Raw genomic sequence first — 27,358 nt, forward strand, 5'->3', positions numbered from 1 at the left:
GGAGAAATGGTCAATTGTCTGGCATTTTTTGAGCAACACCTCTGCATCTTTTGCTTTGCTTCACTTAGTAACAACCAGTTGATTATCTGCAGGAAAAAAAGCACTGGTTGAGAATTTTAACTCGCTTTTTGAATAGACAAATTCAGATGCCATTGGGTGACTGAAGTTTTACAAGAGTATCAGACCAGACTTTGGAACCAAAGGGTTTTTGCAGCCCAGAGTTGTTCCTCTAAACCCCTGGGCAGTTTGAAACAGTTTGACCCCTATCTCATTTCCTCACAGTAATAAACAGAGAGAAAAAGGATCGAAATAGGTAAATACAGGGAGGGAGAAAGATAATGAACTAAATTGCAATCACTATGCCAGTATTGCCTTAACTTAAAAGTATTGATTAAATAACTGAATATTTACATCTTGTACTGGAACCGCTAAAGGCAAATGATGCATTGCAAAGCAAACAGAAGCTGACCTTTGCATGTTTTCCCATCAGGCTGCAGGGTGAATCCAACTGGGCAACTGCATCGCACCCCTGTCGCCGTATCTTTGCAAGTCCGATCACAGCCTCCATTATTGACAGCACATGTTTCTGCAGAATGAAAGAGAAAGAGAGAGAGAAAGAGGGAGAAAGGGAGTGTAATGAAATGTTCTGGGGGAGGGGAGAGACACACAAACTCTGGGGCAAAATTACAACATTATGAAAGCAACCTAAGTTTAAGCAAGCCAACTGAAGCAAGCTCACAAGGTCATCAGGGCCCAGGTACCCGGGTTTTGAGTGGTAAATCATTTCCACAGGTCATGATTTCATTCTCCCCCCAGATTGTATTTTTACTTATTATACTTAGTTAGTGCTTTTGAGCTGCCTTAGACAACAGGACGGGTTATTACATATGAAACAAGTCTAAAAAGAAAAAAAAAAGTGATTGCCTTTAAAAGCAGAACCAAACATTCAGTCTGTTTCGTATCAATCACTGTCTAGCCAAAGCCTTTTAAGGATCATTTTTTTAAATGACATTATAGGCATAATGAACTTTAAAAAGCAGTAGAAAGCAAAGCAGAGTGCTAGACTTGGAACTGAGAATTTAAAATCCTTAGTTAAGAAAGAGTTAATGGAAAATGAACTACATATATCACTTTGACAAGAATCTACATGCCCAATCTGTTCTTACTGAACTACAAGCAAAAGGCATCTGGGTTTTGTCCACTTAAAGCTTTTTGCAAATTGAAAGGAGTTTGGAGTGGGTGGGAGGGCATAATTGAGGTCACTGAACCCATTCCAAGCTGTGTCATTGAAATTTCCCAGTGCTTGTAGTATGTAGAAGGGTGGCTGGGCAAACACAGGCAAAAGAAAGCTGCAATACTTTTAAGCTTTTACAACAGTGGGAAATGACTATTAGGTACCACTATATTAAAAAAAAAAAAAATCAACTTCATTACAGAAAAAAACAAAACCCCTCCCTCATTGCCATTATTTCGTTACTCGTGTGTGCACATGCGCACACTGTACACATACATATGCACACAGAACCACATACACATTCATAAAATAGATAAAAGGCAAGTGAAATGATTAACTTTGCTTTGATCCAGAGAATAGAGTGGATGTAAGGATGCCAATTTAGCATGTCAGTTTGAACTGTACATTTATCAGAAAAGTATTTACTTCAGAGAGCAAGTCCTTTTAATAGTATCTCTTTCAGTTGCTCTGGCTTTGATTAAATTAAAATACCCTCCTGCCCCCCAAGACTGCCATTATTCTACTCAGCTCACCTCATTCTGGCTTTCCCTAAAGGGGCTTTGTCATTACCTACTCAGATTTACAGACTCCTATTGCTGAATATTCACAGTCTGTGTCACAATTGTACCCTGTGGACAGGGTCTGACAATAAACTATAGGATATGCTAATCGGGAATTGCCTAAGAACAGTACATTGATCAAAAATTATTTACACAGAACAGAAAAGGCTTTATCTTTCAATTGACTAGTTCTAAAAGATTTGTATTTTGAAGTAGTCTTTGCTAATGCCCTTAAGGTGAACCTAGACTGGCCCTTTGGAGGGACTTCTTTGCTTCAAAGTGAGAGAAAAAAATTTAACTGTCTTTGGTGGTTTTTTTGGTTTTTTGTTTTCTTTTCTTTTGCACTGGCACAGACCTCAACATTAGTTGCAGAATGAGCTGCTGACACGAACAAACTGAAAGCATGGGTTTGGGGTACACATGCATTAACCCCACGTGACAGAACTCTGCTGTCCATATACATTCACACATGCTGTACTAGATAGATTTCCAATTTTTACACCATGTGTACTATGTAATAACATCATGTAGAAAAAGAAATCACTATACAAATGGATTTGCATATAAATGCCAGCAAGCACAGCTAACAAATGGATTGACATGTTTTCTGGAACAGCTTCCTGAAAATGCAGATGAGTCTGCAACTCCTTATTTTCAGGCAGGGTTCTTGCTCACCTTGGGTACAATTTGCAGGACCTGAACCTAACTGAATTATATAGTAATATAGAACCGGTTTATTTACTCTCCTGGGAAGGACTGTGTTATAGACTTAGATGCTGACTCTTGAAGATGCTGACTGATGTTTGAAGAATTCTTCAGTAAATGTCAACGATGACACTTGCATTTCTATGTGAATGTGTGGGTGTTCCTCATAGGCCAACGTATCAAATGATTTTATGTTTCAGAGAAGGGAAAAAGTTTCAGGGCACTTAAAAGTTTTTGACTTGGGTACAATTTAATGGTAGGATGATTTGCCAGGAATAAAGAGTTTTCTCTGTAAAAAACAGAGAAAAGTGCTGAAGATGTACGTTTGGCATGGCACTGCAAAGAGCAGTAAATCTTAGGTTAGCAGATTAATTTTGGCATATGAGTCCTTTATTGCAGTTCATCAACAGGAGATGAACATAAGCAGTAATATTTCTGCTTTCTGGATGACATCCAGTGAAAATGAATAGACACAACAATTTTTTTTCCCATGGTATGGATGACTGGATCTATAGGGTAAGGGTCATTCAGTGAACAAGAGTTATTTCTATGTATAAATAGAGGGAATCAAGCCAGCTCTTCTTATTTTCACAGAGTTTTAGTAAAACAAACAAAAAAGGATAAATAGCCTTTAACTTTCCTGGTGACTTTGACTTTAACACATGACAAACTTTAATGAGTGAAGATCCAAGTGTGCAAGAGGACATAACAGTGCTTCTAACATTTTGGATAATCAGAAAGATGTATTGATGAAATTCCTTAAACTCAAGGTCATGAAAAAAATTTGTAAAAGAAATCAAATGTCAGTAGTGGGAAAAAGGTGCTAGACGCTACATCAAATAGAGTAGCTGAGGCCTAAGTACAACATAAACCAAAGTGCATCATGACCTGTATTTCTCTTAGAATTGCTTCATCTCATTCCTCACCTCACCACTAACAAACTTTAGTATATATATGAAATAAAGATGCAAGTTTTATGAAGAAGGGAAAGAACAGATATTCAAAACTTGGATGGTGTATCATAGTGACACTACAGTATCACTACTGTAGTGATGCTACACAGTGTGTACTACTGTAGTGATGCTACAGATCCTTTTCCACTGTTTCTTGTCTGTGAAAGGCAACCTCAGTACATTGTTTCTTTTTGTTTCTTTTTTTTTTTTTTGTACATTTTCTTCTGAGGGCAGAAAAAGAACTGAAAGACACAACTAAAATGGTGTCATGTAAATGACATTTAGATCCACCTGAATTACGATAAAGCTCAAAATTTGAAATTATTAGACTTTACTGTGAAATTAGAGTGAAGTTTGCAGCCCCACTTATATCTGCATTGAATTCCCACCAGAAAACCCAGATAGAAACAGGGATCTAAAGAAAAGGGCATCTATTTACATAAGAAAGTTTGGGACAGCTTAAATTTAATTTTTTCCACTGTAAACTCCTACTTTTGGGGTAATCTCTCATGTATCTGCTCCCTGGATCTATGGACAAGGACCAACCAAAACCATCACCAACATGCTATGCCCATGGTTTACACAATTAGGATATTTATTGTTTTAACAGTAGTCCATTGCAGTATGGGATACACACAGCCTCTGGGTATTAAAATACCCTATTAAAAAGCACAAACTTGAGCTGTTGATCCTTCAGCACTGGATCAGTAAAGCTGAATATGTTACCAGGTGAAACTACATGGATATTCAGTCCTTTTAAGACTTTAAAGTTACTTCAGTGTCTGCAAGGCTTTACTGGTGAAAGATCAGTTCTCCAGGTTCTAGTTCTGAAGTTCTTGAACTAAAGCAGAATCTCTACTAGGTGTCAATAAAGCCTGGTCACTTTATTGAAAAGAAGTGTGATACTTAACAGGATTTGTTTGGATCTAAGTATTACTAAATGCCTGAAACTCTGAACACGTACATGGCTCGGGAACGTTTCTGAAAAGCTAAATTTCAACTTCTTTTATGAACCAGGTAAAAATAACCATGCAAAATATAAGTTTCTATTCAAATTTGGTTTTTTGAAAGTGGTTAATTATTCTCAAAAGCCATTGAAAAACTGCCTCCAAGACAGGCGTCTCCAAAATCTGCCTCCATTTTTTGTGGCTTCATTCTATCTCTGTGATCAAAAGAACATGGTATGATTTTAAGGATATTGCTCAATATCAGGCAAGTCTTGGGATCTTTATTATTCACCTTGGAACATAAAGTAGATCCAAAACTGTTTTAGGAACTGAGATACAATGAAAAACAGAAAAAGCTTACATAGGTCTATGGGACTAGAAGGCATACAACCTGAAGACCACATAGAAATATGTCTTAGTGAGGTCACTCTATAATCTTTCATAAGTTGTGAGGACATGGTAGTGCTCCTGATGAATGGACAAGGTAAACATCAAGAAAGGCAAGAGAGGGGACTTGCAGAACTACCAGCCAGCCAGCCTCACATCAGACCCCTGTACGTTCATGGAGCAAATCATCCTGGAAACCATTTGCAAGCACATGAAGACAAGAAGATGATTTGGAAAGGCCAGCATCAACTTCCTGAGGGCAAATCATGCCTTATTAGCATGATTGCCTTCTACAACGACATGACTTTTATTGTGGATAAGGAAAGAGTAGTGGATATATTTCACATTAAATTTAGCAAGTGCTTTCACAGGATCTTCTGTAGTAACCTTATGGCCATAGTGGTGAGAGAAGGAATGGATAAATGGATAATACAGAGAGTGGAAAATTAGCTGGACAACCAGACACAAAGGACTGAATCAATGGTACAAAGTCCAACTGGAAGTCTGTCACTAGAGATATTCCTCAGCGAGTGGTATTAGGGCCAATACTGCCTCATGTCTCTACTAACACCAGGACTATGGGACAGATGATGGCACTTTATGCACTTTTGGCAGATTTAGAGGACTCGCTGTTTTAGCCAGTCCAACTATGACTGGCTAAATTATTTATCTCAGGTGATTTTTTTGAAATTATTGCCTGGCAACTGGGTGGCAAATTGGTTAAACTACTAGCAATCTCTCTGTTCCTCAGCAGATGTGCTGTATCTATGCTCCTGAACCATGAGATAACCTGTTTGTCTATCCTTGTATTTATACACATAAATTTTGTCTATCTATGTATTTATACACATAAAAATGAGCTTATTTAAATCACAGTGAAACACAAAATGATTCTCCAGGCTATATGTACAAGACAGAAAAACTCATGTATTTGAACAAGTGAAGAAAGATTAAGGATATCTGTGAAAGAAACAATCATAGAATTTTCAGAGCTGGAAGGGACCTTTAAGATCATTCAGTTCCAACCCCCCTTCCATGGGCAGGGAAACCTCACACTAGATCAGGTTGCTCAGAGCCCTGTCCAGCCTGGATGTATATCTAGCAAATATAGATGTCCAGCCTGCACATCTATATCTAGCAACTAGCTAGCATCTCTAAGTACAAATACTGAAAAGATGAAAAATGCCCTGATAATGTCCATCACCTTGATAGCTATCACAGGAGTTGCCATTCTCTCTTTTGTTTTATGTTCTCCAGCAAACTGCAAGTTTTCACAGTTCATCTCAGACGAAATGAAATTGCACAGATAGAGCATGTAGGATATTGTAAGTCCTATCTTAAATTTAAACTGGATTTCTTTTTAAGTAAGATTTCAAAGGAAATTGTCAGGAATTGAGTGAATATTTGGGAAGGACAGATCCTGCTCAGCTGAGTGGTACTGGATCCCTCACTTTAAAGAATGTGGAACCAAATAATTTTAATACAGAAAAGTATCTGGAATCAAATGCACCCAAACTTGTATCTCATCTCCTCACACACTTGAGCTCTTTGCTCAGTCTGGCTCAGAGGTAGCCTGTGCTGACATCTCTTTCCTTCAGGTTGGTATCACAGCACAATCTCCACCAAACACAGCTCTTTCTGAAATCCAGGTATACTGGGTTTTTGTATAGTACACTCTTCTTAACATTTATGTGAAATAGGAGATTAACAGAAATATTTTTACCAGTTACTTACTACATACTAGTGGCATCAATGTTACGTGCAGGTGAGCTGCATTACCATGCTGAACAGCAAAGACTATCTAACTGGATTAAAAAATCCACTGCAAATCGGTCGATTATACAGATGTCCTTGCCTTTAAGTAGGAGAGAATTCCCACTATGAGCAAGAAGGCTGTGAGACAGACAACACGTGGAAGGACTGCTGCTGCAATTGATAAAAAGAATTTTATTGCAAGCAGCAGTACATGCAGTATACTGAATGAGATCAGGGTACAAGGAGGGGCCCAAAGGACAACAATCACAAGGAGAAATTAAAACATGTAACTAAAACATTTGAATTTTCAATTAAGTGAGGACTATGTTATTATTATGCAAATTATGCTCTGTGATGCTGAAAGGATAAAGAGCATTCAGAAGAGTATAATGAAAGAAACAGCTGTGAATAGATGAAGAAGAAACTGAAAGAGCTTCATATTCAGGGACTGAAAAAGGTGAGACAGAAAGAGTAACTTGCAGGATGTGGAATTCTTCACTCTGTTATGCTTGTCTCCTCATTTCCTTGCAGTTTTATGATTGGTAGAATTTTATTTGCATGAAACTAGGATGAGAATTCTGCACTGCCACATGTGCAATGTGTGAAGAAATGTCTAGGTGACTCTTGCACTGAATCATGAATCCCACAGCTCTCATTTCATAAAAGTTTGATCCTTCTTCAGGGAACACTACATAGTTAGGGAACATCACTCAACAGATTGGATCAGGTGTTTTATAAACACTGGCTGAGTCCAGTCCAATCCCATAAAAATAGCACTATTAGTTGTGACTGTGGTGCTTTTTTTAAATAGAGAAGCTGCATTGAAGAAAAAGTGAAATAGTCTGAACATTGCTAAGAAGCATTATCTCCTGACCTTGGACAAATCCTTTCATTTAAAATGAGAAAGCAAAACAATGGAAGGTATTAGTAGGAATTCTGGATAAGGTCAGAGTCTTTACGATCAGCAAAGAAATAAAGACAAGGGATTTTTACAGGAAATAGCACACCATTCACAAAATCAATGAATAAAAGTGACGATAGCTCAAGATGAAAGGATCTGCCCTTGGGAGAGAGAGAATGCAAGAATGAACTCAGGGATTCCTTCCTCGTTTTCTATTATTTCATACAGCAAAGTAAAACTGACAGAAAGAGTTGAAGTGAGGTCTTGGTTGCACAGTTAGTAACTGAGTCGGAGGTACTCCTGACAATACTCCTGTTAATAATACATTTCAAATGCTTTGTTGATTAAAGCACAAGAAGATTGTGATGCATAGAGAGCAGGACACTTGGCTTTTGTGACAGTGAGCATTTCTAAGTCAGAAAAAAAAGCCATTCAGAGAAATAAAGACATATTTATAGTAATTTGAAAGAGTCCTAGGAGGTGGTACAACAAAGCTAGGAACTGAAGTAAAAACTGAAAAGGTACTTTTGGCCTAAAGTGACCCTTGGTAGGCTGTAACTATGACAGAAGTTAATTGCTTCAGAAGAACACCTGAAAACAAACACTAGGTTATCTATCCCTGCTCTTCAAGACTGAAAATCAGCAGTAGGATCACCTGGAAACTCTCATTCCATTTACAATGAGGCTATAAAATAAGGACTGCAGAATCAATTTTTAATTCACACTGGAATAAAACAAGCCAACACTTTTGGAAATTTTCTTATGGAAAGCCAGAGCTCTTAACAATCTTTACTCCAGTGGCCTGGTAGATAGGGAATTAAATGTCATGTGAGAAGCCCAGGGTCCATTTTTTAATGTTTTATGTTTACTGAAACTGAAGCATCCCAGGCCCTTATCAGGTTTATTGGTTATTGATACTGGCCCCAAGGGTAGAACACCTCCATGAGGCAATAATGTGCTAGCCTGATGTTAAAGCCCAGCATTTCCCTTGAACATTCATAATGGCAAATCACCACGAAAGGGTCTTCAGTATCATTTCCTCACATTTCAAATGAACATCCTAATCAGACTACTGTGTACATTCTGTCTATTTCTGAAGATGATTCCAAAATTTACTTCCAAGAAAAAAGAAAGTATTTTGCCAGAAAATTCTCATCAAATTAAAGGAATTTTTAGGTAAAGGATTTATGGCTTCAGTAGGTTCTACAGTTTTACAGCTCATTCTCGAGCTGCAAAGGCCTTAAAATATGGTTCCACCACAGAGTTCTTAAATCCAGAAAATGGTGGACTTCCATATGAAATCAACAATCATTGTGTGCTTTATACAGTAACTCAATACAGAGGTTTGACTTTGGAGAAGTTATTCACAGTGAGCCACTATAAAAGACATCTTTGGATGACTGAAAGAATGACCTAGAAAGATTTCTGTATTAATATTATGTCATTTTGACAAGTGGCAGGAGAAAAATACTTTATGACTCTCTGTTAATTCTAGTTAACTTTGTCAATTATATTTTCCTATAATCAAGAAAGAGCTGTATGTCTCTTCTGAAAAGAAAACAGTAAATTAAAGATATTAAGTCCTGAAATTCCTAACAAACAAAACACCAGACTCAAGGCAACACCTTGGGTGAGGTAGGCCCAATACCCAGAAGAAAATAATTCAGTGATTCTAAAAAGCATAAAGGAAAGTACCCCCAAGCTGTAATACCAAGTTTATGGTCTTCAGTAAAAAATACTATAGCTTTCAAACTTGCAGAAGTAAAAATATGACTGCATATTAGAGAAATCAGAAGGTTTTTATTCATGTGCATGTTCATATAGGGCATAGATCCTTGCAAGTTAAGACCTGAGATTTTTTAGCCTTAACACCACACAGTCCTGTACCACCAGTTCTTTTCAGCTCTGGAATCCCAAGAATTTCCAGCTGCACAAGGAGAAAGAAGCAGAGAAGGGCTGCTAACCATATGAATGTGCATCTCAATGTATCTCAAGTACATGACCTTGCTTTCTCCTCCCATGATTATCAGTATGAAATTCCCACACCAGGTGTGTGCACAGTGTAGTCCCTATTTTAAGCAAGTTACCTGAAGGAAGATCTTGATTCATCAGAAACAGGGAGTGCAGAGGACTGTTCTGATAAGAGCTGCATAATGCCAGGAAGCCCCTGCGTAGGGCAACTGCAGACACAGGGATGGTGCTTCAGATGGTTTTTCTGCCTTGAACTCCCAGAGAGTATGTTCTGATGGTTCCAGGTACCCTCAGGAGGCACAAGACTGAATGAAAGAGCTGACCAGCACACAGAAAAAAAGAGTACTGGCTTGCCATGAAAGTGGCCAGAGCAGGACTTGCACCTGTGACCATCTACTAGCCTGAACTGGCTCTGGCTATCTGCTGCAATGTTTGAGATTCTTGGAAATGAACTGATTGTGGAAGTATGCTTTCCAAAGCAAGTCCATGTTAAGGCAAAAAAAAAGAGATGATTCTTTCACATATAACACACAGTGGTGTTCTCAGCCATAAACTAATACATGGGAGAAATGCTCCAGTTCTGGTTTCCACAGCTGATATGTCTAATGATTGCTTCATCAAAGGCACTTTGCAGTTTATAAAAACACTTTTATTGTCAGTGAAAGAATTCGTAGGCATCTTGGGACCCAGCTTCAAGGGAAGGGAATTACTTTTCTGTATCTGAGGTGAGCTGCAAATAGCCTTATTGATAACCCAGAAGGCCAGTGTCAAACGAAAAAATCTTTAGCTGTCCTGACATACGAGTTGAACACATTTTGTGAAGGAGTGAATTTCAGTGTAGACTTTTAGTTTCTTGAGACACTTGTAGCAACGGTATTATTGCCATTTGCACCACTATCCTGGCTTGAGCATGCAAGGGAAATTACTGTGCTTCCTTATCTTCAAGGTGGGCTCAATGTTTTGTTGCTCCTTGCTATACTGAAAAGAACTCCATAAAACTCTCTTCTTGAGACAAAGATGAACCAACTTTATATCTTCTAAGGCCAGAGGAAGAAATTTCATTGAGTTCATTGAGCCAAAGTGAGTTCTTAAAGAATGGAAAAGGTGGAATGAAAATGAGGGAGAGAAATGTAGCCTTTGCAGTTTTTCTGGAGTCAAGCCCAAATGAACTCGAGACATTTGACTATTAAAGAGTAAAGAGGGAGGAAAATGAAACACGATGAAAAATGTGTCAGGCCCACTTCTTCAAAAAGTGATGATCAGAGGGTAAAGATCTAAGAAACACCGTGGATAGAACAAGATTGCATCACTAAAGCACCTTAAGAACTCGTGCAGTCTAGTAAGGTCTTCGATGACAATGTAGCAAGTGACTGTATTTTCAAAGAAAATATTAAAAATATAACATAAAATTTCTTGGTTCTAAGAGTTGATGTTAAAAGTGACCAAAGAGCAAAGCATTGTCTTTAATTAGGGGAGGAAGACTTCTTCAGTCTTAAGACCAGACAGTTCTGCAGTTCTGGTTCCTCAAAGAGCAAGTTTTCAGATGCCTGTCACATCTTTGTAGCAGTTGCCTTATTTGTAATGAAAAGTCATTCAGTACCATCTCTTTAATTACAGCCCCCTTTGCTTTGAATCCAAGTGTTTTTCTCTGAACAGTGGAGATAAAGGGCAATGGGAAGTCCTTGGGGTCTTTCTGAACATTAAGAAAAAAGTTGGATGAAAACTTGTAGCAGTCAGTGAATGGCTCTAAAGGAAGGTTTCTTGTAGATCATCAGAGATGACCAGTATGTTATCTGGCCCACAAGATATAGGTTAAAATGCAACTAACAGGAAGGGAGGAAGGAAGGGTACTTATCTACTTTTCTCTGTTTATGATTTAACAGTCACAGGCCCACACCATGACTAGGACACAGCCCCCTGTAAGACTCAGTCTGAGCTACAGAGGCAACCTGTCTTGCTGTAGCAGAATGAGTGGTGTAGGCAGTTGTGTCTGACAGCAGGTCCTGTTCTCCTCAAGTAATCTCATGCAAGCTTATTCTTAGCCTTGGCTGATACTCTGAGTTATAAAGATCATAGCCATTTTAATAGCAAGCAGCTAAATGACAGGAGACTAGAAATTATCTCAGTGCTTGTAATTGAAAGAATCTCTCATCAGACTACTAAAATTATATAAAGTCATCTACTTTTCCTGCTCTCACAAGACTGCCTGCAGGAGGGTCAAGAATCATAGTCCATTTACCAAAGTTGGTTTGCTGAGGAGCCTTCCAGTACTTTCTAAAACAGCTGTTTAGAAAGTATAAGAAAAAGACATGCTATTCCATGGAAATGCCATGGAAAAAAATCAATTGTGGATTTTCTGTGCATCAGAAATCTGTAGAAATAAACAGCCAGAAAAGTCCCCAAGCAATAAGCCAACCACTCAGAGCTCACTAGTTAAATTTTTTTTATAGCTCTAGTTCATGCTTTTCTAAGGAATCAGTTGTTCAAACAAAGCATGAAAATCCCAGCTTTTGGATGCTACCTGCTAATACAGGGGGTATTGAAGAGTTAAACAATGTATTTTGCAAACTTAGTTTTAAACTGCCTCCATAAACCTACTTGGAGAGCTATCTCCAGCCTGGAACTTGCAGACCTGGTGTAACTTAGGAGGATGTTGCTAATTGCAACTTTTACATTTTATTTGCCTGGGCTCCTGCAAGTGGCGTTGAGACTATTTTCAGATTGGATAATTACTTCTGCCAAAGGGTGAGGCAGCAATGCAAGGCACTATATTGTTCAGTTCCTCTAAACCATATTGTAAATTCTGTTAGTGGCTGGGCAAACTTGTCATTTAGACCCAGTGGACTGGATTTTCCAGTGGTCTAGAGGCCCTTTGCATGTTTTTTTCCTGACTCCCTGTGAGATTGTGGTCTTACTGAAATTACAGCTAGAGGTGTTCATAGTACCTCTAGAAAGCAAGATGAGCTGCCTCCTAGCATTTGTCATCTTAAATTAAACAGTGCATCATTAAACTGATATGGGTCACTTGCTAGGTCTGAAAACTAACTGCAAAGTAACCATCATAGATAATGTAAAAGTAAAGGAATATATGCCCAGATATTTTTCCTCAATGTTATAATCTAATACCACTTCAGAGTTACAGAACCATGCCATTTCCTACACAGTGGTTGCATGCTGGCCTAAGGCTAAGTGGATGGTTTGTCATAGGTGACAATATATAAGTGATATGGAAACTTTATAAATATTGTCACCCAGTGCAACTAGCAGATGAACAATCAAACAAATATCATAACTGAGGCTTCCTGTCTCCTACAGGTGGTCCTTCCAGGTTGGTGTGGATGCTCACAGCCAGAGCTGAGCTTGCCCAGGACAGTCAGGGGAGTTGGCAACAGACTTAGTGGTTTAAGAAACAAAATAGCAACCAGGCAGAAAGAGAGCAGAACCTCGGCCTGCCAGAATCTCTTTTGTGGGTGAAGAATCTTTGTCTTGTAAACGCTTCATTGGGCACATCTCACCAATTCTCACTATGTTTAAAGGCTAGTGGAAATAATTATATGTGGTGAGTAGGGCATCACAATGATAAATACACAGCAGTAAACCACCTAAAAACCTCCAACCACTGGCATCATTCATATGCTGTGCTGCTCTGTGCTCTTCGTCACATGAAAAGAGCCTGGCAGAGGTCCAGCCACTCTCTTCCCTTCTCTGTTCCCAAAAGGTCATTCTCACTAATGGCCATAAATGTAACATGAAGAAGACAAATGCAAGAATGTGCAGTGGGTCAACTGAGAGCAGAAGCTAAAGAATTATCTTCATTGTTCATTGCACTTCCTCATCCCTTTCACTCTCAGGCTCCACCAACATAGAGAAACAAGCCATGCTCCAGTCTTGAAAGAACATAAGGAAGCTCACTACTCACTAGGGAAAGATCTTTCAGTGGTTACTAACACAGCTGCACAAAGGAAATAAATGAATTTCCAGCCATAATATTTACATTTCAATCAAAAGTACTGCAGATTTTAACTAGGCAAATACAGTTGTTCATTGAACACCACATACGTAATATAACATTGATTTATACCATCATCATCCACTTTTAAGTCAATAGGGAGGTCTGAGATTTTTCAGGAATCACACCGCAACACATACACACAAACACACACAAATCACATGTAAGAAGTAGCTTGCATAAGGTAAGTATGGTTAATGGCAAAAGCTTATTTCTATGCAGGAGAAATCAAACATTAAAGCTGCAGCATTAGGAAAAAAAAAAGTTTAAAAACAAGAAATGAAGTTGTACAACAGATGAGAACTTAACAAATTGGTGACCTTTCCACACAGATGAAGTCAGGTTAAAAAACAACAAACCAAACCAAAACCAAAGGAACCAAATTAGACCAAAAGAGAACCACCCCCCACACACCTACAGACAAAAGTGAGAGCACAACAAAGGAAGTGGAAGAAAAGTGTTACCCATAAGTAGCCGCCGTTTCACCCGCTTGTCCACATCAGCTACTGACGTGGCATTGTACTCAGAACTCTCAATTGCAGCCTCATCCTTCTCTAAAACACAAGTAAGGGACAAACATGGAGCAGTTGGTTAATCACAAGCCCAATTTTCCGCTGCCTAAGACAGCTTCTTGGCATGGCACAGCCAAAGCCAAGAAGCAAGGCATGAAAGCACTAATCCCCGTTAGAGAGTTAATTCCCTTTGAGACCCCATGAAAAAATTAAAGGTTGTTTGGGGAAAGGAGGAAGAAAGAGAGAGAGGAGGAAGAATGGTCAACTATGAAGTAATTAACCCCATGGAGAAAGCTGGATTCCTACTGGAGACCGAGACAGCTAACATGAGTGCCCCAGAGAGGTGTTAATGATAAAAATTAAAATTCAAGGATGCTAGTTAAACAAACTACCAAAGACAAAGTGTAAAGTGATTCAGGCTAATGGTGGCACCAGGATCTGAAGGTGGCAGGCAGAAGACTCAGAGAGACAGAGAGCTAGAAGAATCCGGTGATGGATGGGCACGGATGCACCATAGTTTTGTACACATTGACATGTTGTGGGGAGAAACCAAACAACAGCATGCAAATTAAACAAAACCAACAAAAATAAACAAACAAACCAAACAAACACAAAAAAAGATCAATTTGGGCAGTGCTGGTTGCCTGCTTGTCTATGAAACACTACTAGCTAAACATTCAATGCTAGGAAAGATGTTGCAAGAACAGGGTTTAGTAATTTTATAAGCATGCAGTAAGCAAGATGATGTCAACCAAAGTAACTGACAAGGTAGTCTCTGATATCCTACATGTATGAGTTTCATTCAGCATAGTGAGGACCTTAGTTTGGTTATGCTTAATTAGAAATACACAAAAAAAGTTCCAAGTGTGGAAAGAGATGATCAGTAAGTGAAATAAAAATAAAGATTTCTGATATAGAAGAGAGATGGAAAAGCAGCAGCTGGGTAAATAAAATTATTTAAACAGACAGTGAAATGCTTATTAGGCAAACAGAAAACCAAATGCAAGTGGGGACTTTGACATGCAGCAAAACATAAAAAAATAATATAAAAGGATAAGTCAAGCAAACAAAGACAAAAATATGTTAGACAAAGGGTAAACAAATGTTTATCTGGCATTGCATAAGTTTGCATTCTTGCAGTGATGCCTTGAGTATACACACCACTGAAGACAGCAAACCCTGGAATCACTGAAGTGAGGAGGAGGAGGAGGCTGGCAGTTTTGTTTGTGGAAACACTACATGGTTGAGTGGTAACAAGAAGTTGTTTTGTTTTTAACAGGTTCTAGATGGGATCAGGCTGCAATAGAGGCTTTTGTTTGAGTTTTTTTTTCATTTTGCTCTGTAAATAATTAATGAACGTCAGTTATCAGACAAGACAGGCAATCAGGAACCATCACCAGAAAGCAGGAATAAAAATGTGAAATCATAAAAAAAAAATAATTAAAAGTATTCTAAGAGAAAGAACTATTTAGAGGGAAGAAAATCAGTACAGGCAGTAATATGTCACTTACATCACAAGACCAAGGAATGTAACATAGAGTTGTATGTATTACATTACAAAAATGGAAAAAAGTAAAAAACATTTACAGTGTACACAGCTTTCAAAATAATTTTTACATGCTGAACAAAATAAAACATCAATCCCAGTATAGCAGTGAATGCTAAGAAACAGAAGGTCAATTATCCACTCAATAGAACCTCCTCTCAAGGCCCTCATTCTCACAAATTCTCTCTATCTGAAACTGTCACAGGCTTCAGGAAGGTTTATTCAGAGGCACTGTATGATGGAGCCCTCTGTACAAGCTGAGAGATCCCGTGAGTTGAGCCACAGTGTGTGTATACTGCGAGGCAGAGTCCTGCACAGAACCTTGCTCAGCTCTACCTTTGCCAACATAACCCTCACCCTGCTACACAATTCGTACAAACAAGAGAGGTGGGGCTCTGGGCAGCCACGGAGCTTTATGCCATGGATCTGACCAAGGGATCTCTAAAGATAACTGACAGATTTCCAGAGGTCTCGAGTGCTCTGTCTTGCAGTATAGATAATGGAGGGAAAAGATGATAAATGTGCATCTACGATTTTTTTAAACTCAGGAAATCACTAGGAATTTGTATGAATTCGAAATTAATCAAAGAAAAAAAGTTAGCATGACCACAATGCTAATGAAAACCATTATGGACTTTAGGTTCTGATCTGTGAGTAAGACTTCCTATGTTTTAAATTGCAGTATGCAAAAATATCCTTAAAAAAACAACAAAGAAGAGTGAAAAGAAACTGTGTTAAGCAAATAATACATTTTTTAATCATAAATACTTGCATAGCATCTCCCAAGATGCTCCATCTCTTGAACAGCTTTTTTCCCACTGATAATCTGAGTTAAAGTTTATTCACCACCACTGCTGTAATTTTTAGAATCATAAACACATAAGAGGGAAGAAAGTACACCACGATGATTATTTTCCCCAGTGACAATTTAGAAAAGAGGATCATTTTCCTCACCTTGCTTATGCAAGGAAGTCTGACTCATGAAACTGAAAGGAAAAGCTGAACTTTCATTCAGAATTATGGTCTATACCTTTTAACTTCAAAGACTATTCGAATTATCATAGAACCATAAGGAGTAACAAAGGGATATTTCATTAATAAACATTTTGACAAAACACCTGGAAATGCTTCTCTGTCTGTAAAGCATGACCTTAGCTACTACAGCCAGGAACTGCTGTTAAACACTTCTCTCAGCAATGGAGCTAAGTGCCTGTGAGATCCAAACACACGCATGCGCGCACACACACATACATATGTGCACAAATATATTCTATGAGGAACATGAAATAAAATGTGCTGCAGAGAAGTACTTACCAATGCAGGTTCGGCCATCTGAATGTAGGGCATACTTCTGATGACAACCACACACAGGACCAGTATCTGTGTCATCACAGGTGTGTTGGCAGCCTCCATTCCCATAGTTACAGGTTACTAGTTAAGCCCCAAATGAATGTGTTTATATGTATATATAAATAAAAATGACAATGAAACCAATTAGTCTTGAGGGTCTTTCAGAATTCAGAAGAGCAGTACAAACCAAGACATAAGGCAACATAACATTTGTATTTGCAGTTATTTGCATTCCTTATTCTTTTTGACACCACTTATTTTAGCCATGCTTCTCTCACACCCCCTGGTCTGAATCCATGCAGTGAAGAAAAAAACGAGAGTAAGAAAAAAAAGTATTACTTTTATCTCAATCTATTCGTATTCATAAATTAGTGTGAGTGGTTAGACAATTCCACTTCTTCCTACAAGCTACATGTTTCATGTCCATACAGCACAAAAAAACGAGCAGCTGCCTAATACAGACATATATTTTAAAGTCTACAGACAGCATTTCTCTTTTCCTTCCTCCTTTCTAAGTGGAGGAAGCAGACACCAAGTAGCAAGAAAAGAAGCACATAAATATTGAAATCTCTTATTTCAAGCTCCAAGAGTAGAAGAATGTTAAAAATAAACTGGAATTTTTTTTTTTGCTTTTCTTCTCTGAAACAAAAAATACATGGGTGTTATGGCCCGGCAGTGGTCTGGCCTCAAGTAGGAAGGAAACATTGTAGATGTCACTTTCGCTTCCAAACATACACTGCAAAATGGCTTTTAGCAATTAACATGTCCTCTGCTGAGAAAATACCAAACATATATTAAAGCAAGCATTGTTCACCACAGAGTTCTGAAGTTTACTTGAACTAATAGATCAGACTAAATTTCCTTTGTCACATGGTGGACTTAATTAAGGCAAACCAATTTCTAAATATTAAGCTGGCTAGCACCATTAACAATGCTTCTTGTTTGACCCTGTTCCATCAATCCTTTGCAGTCACATAGCTTGATCAGTATCACAATTCTGGTCTGGTCTGACTGAATTCAATGTGCTGTCTTTTTATACAGGTAATTTAGACTAGGTTCTTTATCATTATATACATGCTGGCAGATACAGGGGAAATCTCATTGTTCAGTTATATCATCCTTATCTTTTCAGAGGATTTCAATGTTTTGAAATGTTACAGTACTTAAATACTGACTACAGTAATTTAAATACTGGCTCCTACTAATCAGAAGGAACTTCCTCACATTGGTCTTAACAGAACTTTCCTTTTAGATAAGCAAGTTCATAAAAGATCCAGCAAATTTTAATATACAGTAAAACTAAGACAATGGTTAATGAAAATAAATATTAAAAGCCATGTATCTAAATCTAAACTGATGCTTTATCTAATTTCATAGTTAAATCCAGTAGGGCTAAGCACCTATAATTCCCCACTGACGTCAGTGACTCTAAAACTAACTTCTTAAAACGGAGTAGACTGGAATTTTCAGTCACAGTAATTAGAATGGAACTATATCAACTCTGGTGTGAGTGTCCCTGTGGTGAATAGTCACACCATTCAGTAATCAAGTATTTTCCTTAAGATGCAATGATTCTAAGAAAAGCAACTGAAGAAGACTCTCCACAGTATACCCAACAGAATGCCCAATAAAAACCTCCTGCCAGCATGGGAACCACAATTTATACCTGTAGCCTCTGAAGCCTGGCAAAGTTCACAACAGAAATTGTCCATCTCCCAAGTGTGTATAGACCAGAGGTCACAACAGGTGCAAGCATCCTTGTTGTACTGTACATTTCTTATGAAATCCTTGTGTTGGTCAGAGACATAGAGGGAATAGTCTTATGGTCTAGTGGTAAGACCAGTCCCCCAAAAGAGGGCTTGCTTGGATTCCCACCTCTTCTTCCATGATTATCACTGTACTATCCAACTGGAAAGAATGCAATGAGAAAGATGGAGAGCAGCCTGATCCACATTCCCTGATCGGAACTTGACAGTTTGGGCACTAGGATGGAAAGTGGGAATTGTCACCAAGTCATAAAAATCCTAAACTTCTAAGCCCTCTAAGATACAAACTCGCTCAGGCATTCTTTCTCCTTCTCTGGTTTTATTACTGAACTATTGATTTCTTTTTGTGAAAAACTACATAAAGCAGACCATTCTGTTTTGCATCAAATGGAATGATTTTGCATCATTTCCTTTAAGACACAATAACATTTTGGTTTTTTTTTTTTTATGTAAAAGAAACAAATTAAAAATTTATATAAATTCTCTGCTTTTAAACCTCCCACTTTTTTGATGCAGTCATGCTGAAAAATCAATTCCTTGCTCAACACTGTGCCTGTCCTTATTCACTTCTCTTGTTTTTGCTGATTGTTTGATTTGCAATTTTTTGGTGTTAATCTAGTTCTTGTGGCTCTCTCTTGAAGACACATTATGTGTACAATGGTAACTTCCTGATTAATCTGGAGGTAGAGAAATACTGATTTGCAGTATAGAGGAGAGCTAGAGGAACAAGCAGAAGTTGTCTGGATTGTCTGACTGCATCCTGATGGCAAACGATGTCTCTTCTGGTCAGCTGTGTCTGGGATGTGATAAAGCAGGGGCAGTTAGTGGGGCAGAAGGCATCTGCTTGCAATATTGATGGGATCGGGTGCACAACGGCAGAGATAATCCAGGATTAATTTCCATCTACCTCTCCTCTCCTCCTTCTTGACGTTGTATGCTTCTTGGATGATATGGAAGTTCAATATTCCTATTGCACTGCCATGACATCACAAATTAACTTAAAGGTGGTGTTGTTTATGCCAGATTTTAAAATATATTTCTAGCCAAGAGTATTTTTATTGAGAGTTCTAAAGTGCAATCAGCAACAAAGTGTGCATTTTAAACAACTTGACTGCAGTGGTTATTTTTGTTGATCCTTGCTGAAAGCCTCTGTGGGCAAAGACGAAAATATCTTAATACAGTTTCTCTGATCCACGTAATATGAAGGACTTTTCCTTACTATATTGGTCTAAGAAAAATCACACTAGATGGGTGGGGTTTATAGTAAATCCTGAAGAATCACACACTTCTTTTACAGTTCCCCTGCATACTTCAGTTCCTGGTTCCTATTCTGCCCAGTCAATGAAGATGTTGGCAGTTCTTTCTCCTGTCTCTTATAAATATTAGTAAATTACATTTTTGAAGGATTTGAATTTTTGTCTAGACTATTATTTATTCATTTATTTTAAGCAAGTTGAGACAAAGTTCTAGAGCTTGACAGCTCTGAAGGTGAAATTGGAACAAAATCCAGGTATAAAATATGCCACTTCTATTTCCATTCAGACTTAAGACACTGAGAAGTTTCTCTAGCTCAGAGGAAGAAAACCAAAATTATGTAAAAGAAAAGAGATACCCAGATCTACTCGATTTTTTAAAGAAAGCATTACAACAATATTAATGAAAAATTGCAGCGTTCTTTTAAAAACATTTCTGATAACTTTGGAATCTATATTTATGCAAAAGATTGTGTGCTCATTCAGTGTCTGTGCCATTAAAAAGGTAAATAAAAAGAGGTAAATGGGAACTACTGGTAGACACTGGTCACTTTCAAGTATTATAAATCATATTACAATAAAAGGAATAGAAAATATTTTTTTTTAAATAAGGAGAATACACACCTGTTAGAACTCAGATACACTTATCCTCATGCAGTAGATTTAAAACCAGAGTAGTATCATTGCTTTTGACACTGCTTCAGCATTTGTTTATGTCTTAAGTGTAGTCAAAATGCTGGGCTCTTTCCTTTAGTGGGAGAGAAACTCTGTACAACTGGCTGAAACCAGCCTCAAAGAGAGCATTTTTTTTTTTTTTTTTTTTTTTTTGTGTTGCCTACACACATAATCAGAAACAGCACAAAAGCCCTATGAAGATGCACACCATCTCTATGAGGTGGCTAATGCCAGCAGCCACGTTACCAGTCTGCTCTCTCAACACTGATCCTACTGTAAATGAAGAGTTAGGGAGCATCCTGAGCCAAAGCCCTGATACTGGTGCTTCAAATAGCCTTCAGACAAGATTAATTCTTTTTGATGACTGCAATACTCAGGTTCTTGACCCGGACAGTCACCTCTCAGGGCATGCAGGCTGCTAATGTGGCATAATCTCCCTAGCTGTCCACCTGCATATGCTGCAGAACAGCAGTACCCACTCAGTTTGGTTGGCATGAGCTAAGCATTGCTGAGCCACAGCTTTGCAAGTGGGCTAGTGCTTACATCAGAGATTACATGGACAAGTCTTAAAATGACACTGATGAAATATATGTAACAACTGTCTGGAAGAGAAATTACATCTTAAAGAAGAAAAGGTATTTAAATGTTCTTATTCCACTAAGTAATCATATGTAAGTTCCATGGTGAAACCCCCAGAAGATAGAAAATATCAAAATACAGCATTACTCTAGAGGCTAAATCCTGTTTTCAGTGCTTCTCTGAACTTTTCTGTAATACCTTTTGTAGTCTCTCCCACCTGACATGCCCATGACAAGGAGTGTTTGAAAACACATGGCCAAATATTAAATCTTGCATTTAGTACCTACTAATTGCAAAAAAACCCTAAAACAATGATGTCCTGGTTCTTATCCACATGTGGACAGAAATATATATCATGGCTCAGATGCTATGGAATTTGCAACAAGCCAGATCTTTTGTTTTTGTAGCATAGCTTTCTGTGATAGTTTGAACCAGCACACTGTCATTCCAAATAAATTAAAAATTGCACTGTATTTTTAAAAACTAAATTGGCCATTAAATATATAATTTCCATAAATATATGGGCATCTTTTTCTCTGTGATTAAGCTGTGCATGCAACATTACTTACATTATTTATTTTACCATGGTCTTACATTATTTAACATTCTGGAGGTCTTTGTACTGACAGCAAATAACTGCATGAGAACATTGTGAGCAGGAGATGAAAACCTGCCACATGGCATAGGTAGGATGGCATTTTATTGTAAACACACTAGTTAGGATTTTTAGAATAACTTAGCACTAGCCCCCTTGCTCACTTAAATCATTATCAGAGAGGGCAGATAGAAATAGCTGTAGCTAAGGTTCTAAAACACCTTTCATTAAAAGATTCAGCTTTCATTTGTTTATAACTACCAGAATAATTTCTTTTAGGTTGCAACTTGCAGGCATGTGTATCTACTTTACCTTTTCAAATTCCAGCTAAGCTGATTCACGTACTGATGAAATTAAGAAAAGTCTTGGTTTGTTTATGTTTGGGGGAAAAAATCTTGAGCTTATAAAAAATTTCTAATATAATCTTGCTCAGAAGTAGGATCTTAAAATCTGCCAAGGATACAAATGCAGAAAGGAGAGGTAATTTCCCTGTTTTTCCACTATAATCCAGAACTGAATTCCTTATTCCTACATTTTTTCTTTCTGAAAGAATCTATAAAAATTACTGTAAGTTTATTTCTCTTCTAATGACTTGTCTTCTGCTAATTTGGATCTAGAAGATGCAGCTATTCTGAAGAATTATATGTGGATCTGTATGATTCCGATTGATGTATTTCTAGATTACCTCTTAAGGTCCCTTCCAACCTCAATGCTTCTGTTTTCCCAGCATGGTGGGTAAGACTTTTTTTTTCTTTTTTTTTTTTTTTTTTTTTTTTTTTTTTTTGTGAAATTGGAGGCTTAAAATTTACACTAAGGAACCATTAAGGTTGCAGCATTAAGCCTGCAAAAGCTACAAAAGAGTAGACTTCTGGTACATAAAACTATTGTAGCATGATAACTGTCCCTAATGACAAGTGCCAAAACCACTCTGTCTTACTCAGCGTGCAGTGGAGCACAGGAAAGTCAGGTTTGTGGAGACAACTGAAAAATCTTGTTTCTGCAGAATGAGTAGTAAATCAGAAATGGATTGTCAAGAAAGGATGGTCTTGTTCAGACAGTGAATAAAGCCCTGCAAAATTTCTATTCCTATCCCTGCCATAAAATTCCTATTTATGGCTTGGCAAGTCTCTTGAATCACATCCATTGCTGGTCACTAATATGATATTCCTTTCTCCACAGCATTTGCAACTACAGTTGGAGCCATTGGGAGGTTGGCTTTGATCACACTGAAGTGGTCTAAATACTGAGCTGGATTCTGGGTGTTTCTTGTTAATCACCAATCCCCACTTTGACATTAACATCTTTGTATTAATTTCCTATTTGTAAGATAGGCAAACCAGTACTTTTTAACATCTCAAGAACGTTCTGAAGTCACATAACCATTGCCTATGAAACTCTTCAATGTTGCAGTAGTGAGAATCATGGGAAAATCCATGAGGAAATTAATTTTTTTTTGTTCACAATAGGGCTTAAATATTGTGAAGCATGCAAGGCATGACACTGAATTATGAAGAGGAATCTATTATACAAAAGCCTGTTTAATAAGCACTGACCATCATGTACACTGAATGAAGCAAGACACCAACAGTGACTGCCTTATTGACATAGAGTGATATGACTAGGTCATATGTAATCATGTAAATAGGATGTAATGACAATCTTATAATGCATGCATAAAAAGCAGGTAGTCTCGTTCCAATTTTTTATGCTAACTTATTTTAATGTCTTTTTTTTCCTTTGTGGAACACATCTTATTATGCATATGAAAACCTCTCCCAGTATTCTGATTCAATTGCAAACTGTCTGATAAAAATGCACCTAGTCAGGTACTGATTCTCTGCCATTTGTTCACATAAAAAAAAAAAAAAAAAAAAAAAAAAAAAAGAGAGAGAAGCAAGCCTTGAAAGGCACAGTCTCCTGGAGAGACTATGATAAATGGGAGCAACTGAGTAATTGAGAGGGATACAGGGATATACTCAGGGTATATCATACCCTGGTATACAGGGCTACAGACCCTGCCCAGGCTGACAAGGGACAAATGTCTCTCTTTCATCTCTTCAGCATCTCTATACTCAGTACTTGTAAAGCTGCAGTTCAAGATCCAAGCCAATTCCACCAAAATTGTTAGCTGTGAAAAGGTTTTTTTTTGAAAGTCAGGATTTTGTTTCAGAACTAGACCTTTATAAACAGCCTGTTGCAATCTCACAATTATTGTCTCAGGCTATCTGGCTACATCTTTATAATTCACGTTTGGGAGAGTTAGAAGTGCAGTTATTGCAGAATGTGCTGTGGGTTTAGGGGTTGGTGTACTCTGCAGCAAGCTCTGCAGCCTTTAAAAATGCAGTGTTCCTATTTAGAGGTCTGCCAGCAAAAGTTCATTATACTTCCAACTACAATTTGAACCCCACAGGGTACAGAATAAATTCAAGTTTTTCACTCTATTAAACCTTGAAGCATTTAAAAACGTTGTTTGAGAAAAGGACCTAATTCTTCTTTTACCATCTCACTATGAAAAAGCATAATGTAATTCCTAAGGAATTTATGAATTTGTAGAAACAAATAAATGAGATAAATAAACATCCTCTTTCACTGTACCAATGTAGCTGATGTTGTGCTGCAACTAACAGCACACAATGTTCACTTCTAATAAACATTGAGAATGAAGATTACCATGAAGGCAATTTTCTGTGCTTTAGTCTTTGGCTCTGTGCAACCTCTTAATACTGAGGAGGAATCAGACTGTAAATATCCTGTGGCATTTCTTGATGATATTCAAAGCTGATTGTTTTGACTTTGTACTTGGGAACTAATGTAATCTAAGCATGTTTATATAGTGGAGATCTCAGGCAGAAAAAAAAGCTGAAGTGTAAGAAAAGCTATGACAAAAGCACTGGTCCTACGCGAAGCACAAAACATGTTTTATGGCATTTTATTCTGCTTCCTTTTTTGTGTCTCTCACAAAGCTACTAAGTACAAAATGAAGCTATTGGAGTCAGGTCCTTGACTCACCGAAGCCAACAGAAAGAATCCCATGCACTCTGCAAGTTTTCACATGATGATGCCAAAATATAGAAGGTTAATTATTTGAACATGTAGAGATCAATTTCCAATTTTGTGGGCTAATGAATATTTATATCTTCAGCATCTCAGCTTCAAGATCATGCAGGGTTTTTCTTTGAAGAACAGTGTCTATATGATACAGCTGCATGTTTTTCAAGTACTAACAACAAAAGTAGCCTGAATGTAGAGGAATTTGGTCTAGAGCAAATATTTCTATCCTTCAAAAATGAGGAATTAGCATCTTTATTAGATAGCTCTTCTGGATTTATCATTAAGGCTATTAATGCATTTATCAATGCATTTATCACTGTGGACCTTCAAAGTATTGTAAGTCAGAATCTTCTGTGCTTTATTTATTCTGCTTTAAAAGGAAAGCCTGGATTAAAGTGGCCCCTTACTTTTCTGCATTCATAGGAAGGTTGAAAAGTCGATACCATTTTGCTAACAGAGTCACTGCCAACATTCTGTTATTCAATCCCTCTTATCTATCCTCAGGTCCACCTTCTATAATAAAAAAACACATTACTAAAATTACAAATCACCTTTGGCCAAAACAAAGCTGGCTTCTTGGCTTCTGGAAAATAACAACAATGAAGAATATAAGACATTTTGGGGCATTTGAAATTTAATCTTCATCTACCTACATTTGCAGTCCTTCTGGTTTTTGGCAAGTTCAAAGCCAGGCCTACATTCACAGGCAACCCCACCTTTGGGCGTCTCCCGGCAGATGTGTGCACACCCATGATCTTTGTTCATACAGTTCATACCCTCTGTAAAGAAAAAAAGAAAGAAAAAAGAAAAATATTATTATTGAAATAAAATAACAAAATAATTATACACATCCGGTCCTCCAGCAATTTTAATTGTAATTTTTATTATGCATCTGGACTGTGTTTCAGAAGGCAAATGAGCACACAAGAGAGAGGCATACAATCAATAAAACAGTGCCATAAAGGACAAACCTGCTCTGGGGTAAATACAACTGAGTACTACTGTGGAACATAGGGTGTCTCTGTGACACACAGAAACCCAGGACTTGTCACTTTCTTATTCCATATCCATATTCTACTCTTTCATGGAAATAAAATGAATTGAAAGTATGCTCCAGGAAGTTTTCTGTCCCACAGGTGCCTATCAGAGTTGAATAACTGAGCTTGCTGTTGTAGAAAGGTAGTGATTGTTACTGACTGGTGCATTTTTATTTGCCTGTAAATGTGATTTATATTATCTAACACACATCAAAAAAGATCGTACCTGAGCAGTTTTGCTTGGATCTGTCTCTTTGCTATTTGTTACATGGCTCAATTTTCTGTCATTCACTATAAGCCAAGCCAATCTCCAACAAAACTACTACCACTTTTCCCTTTGATGATGTTAAATAAAACATACCAGCTGTTCAACCAATGTCCAAGCACCATGAGTGGATTCCTGTAAATGTTTATGCCAAGGAACAGCACCAACCAGCTTCCCCTTAATGATCCTAGGGCTAATTTTAGCTTTCTAAACCGTGTAAGTGATTTAGATACAGAATACACCTTATGGTCTTACAGGCTTTCATTACTGAGTTAATGCAAATCCCACATATTCACAGAAATCTTGAACTCAGTCCTTATGGGTCAGCATCCAGCATTCCTTGTGAGAAGGAAGGCTAGCTAGATTTGCATTACAAAGCCTTCCCAGACTTCCCCTTGGACATCTGACCTGGAAAGGGGAAACAAATTGTCTCAGAGTACACTGACAGAGAAATCACAGCAAAACTCAGCTTACTACTGGGGAAACAGCATGTACTCCCCCAAAACACTGCTGTCTGTAACACTTGTCAGCTCATCTGTTACTTGGTAACATGGCTACACCTATGTATTCTAGCGAGGAGATAAATTTCAGTAAAAGTTTCCCTGCATTAAGAAGAACTGTTAATTGCAGAAAAATAAAAGGATTGGTATGTAAGACAGCTACTTAGAAACTTTGAGCACAAAATTCTGAGGAGGAAATGCTACAAAAAGACAAAGATTTCCTCAGGGTGACAGAAGCTAACAGCTTCAGAAGTTACTTGCACTGCTTGACTTCACCTCAGAAATGGTTATATTAGCAGAGCAATGAAAAACACACATCACCAGCCCAAGTCGGTATTTTTGTTCACCTCTCCTGCAAATATACCAAATAAATATACCAGGATCTTAAATCTTACAGCCTACGAAAACCAAAATTATAGACAACAGATATATTTATTTTCTAAATTCCTCTCTCTGTTAGTTTTGATGAGTCTAAAAACTTGCTAAAGTACAAATTAAGCTATTATCTGCAAACTACAGCCTGGATAATAGATGTCACTGGAAGATATAACACATACACTACCATACCATACCATACCATACCATACCACACACAGAAGTGAGTTATGAATTCTTTGGCTAGCCAGATATAAGAAACCTGGGAACAGCCTTATTGAAGGTTTGGAGGCATTTTATAATCTCTTTCTCTCCACTCCTCCCAACAAAAGACTTCAGACACAATGTGTTTGACAAACTGCATTCCTGTGCACTACGCTATGTTCAGAAAAGGATCTGGGAAAGATAACACATGCCTGATTGAGTCACACT

General features: G+C 37.8%; 1 protein-coding gene across 5 annotated transcripts in view; it reads right to left on the reverse strand.

Annotated features, from left to right (window-relative positions):
* The window catches only part of SCUBE1 (signal peptide, CUB domain and EGF like domain containing 1), a 198,825-nt gene that overhangs the window by 74,132 nt on the left and 97,335 nt on the right, over positions 1-27,358 (reverse strand). For 3 of the 5 annotated variants that reach the window (XM_071733252.1, XM_071733251.1, XM_071733256.1), the window contains exons 5-8: positions 25,403-25,528; positions 16,795-16,911; positions 13,887-13,976; positions 470-586 (exon numbers count right to left, since the gene is read on the reverse strand). In XM_071733252.1, the coding sequence (XP_071589353.1) occupies positions 470-586; positions 13,887-13,976; positions 16,795-16,911; positions 25,403-25,528 (450 nt within the window). The remainder of the gene's footprint in view (positions 1-469; positions 587-13,886; positions 13,977-16,794; positions 16,912-25,402; positions 25,529-27,358) is intronic. The other 2 variants (XM_071733255.1, XM_071733253.1) reach the window with 1 other exon arrangement.

The sequence above is a fragment of the Heliangelus exortis genome, chromosome 1 (genome assembly GCF_036169615.1).
Source record: "Heliangelus exortis chromosome 1, bHelExo1.hap1, whole genome shotgun sequence".
NCBI classification, from domain to species: domain Eukaryota; kingdom Metazoa; phylum Chordata; class Aves; order Apodiformes; family Trochilidae; genus Heliangelus; species Heliangelus exortis.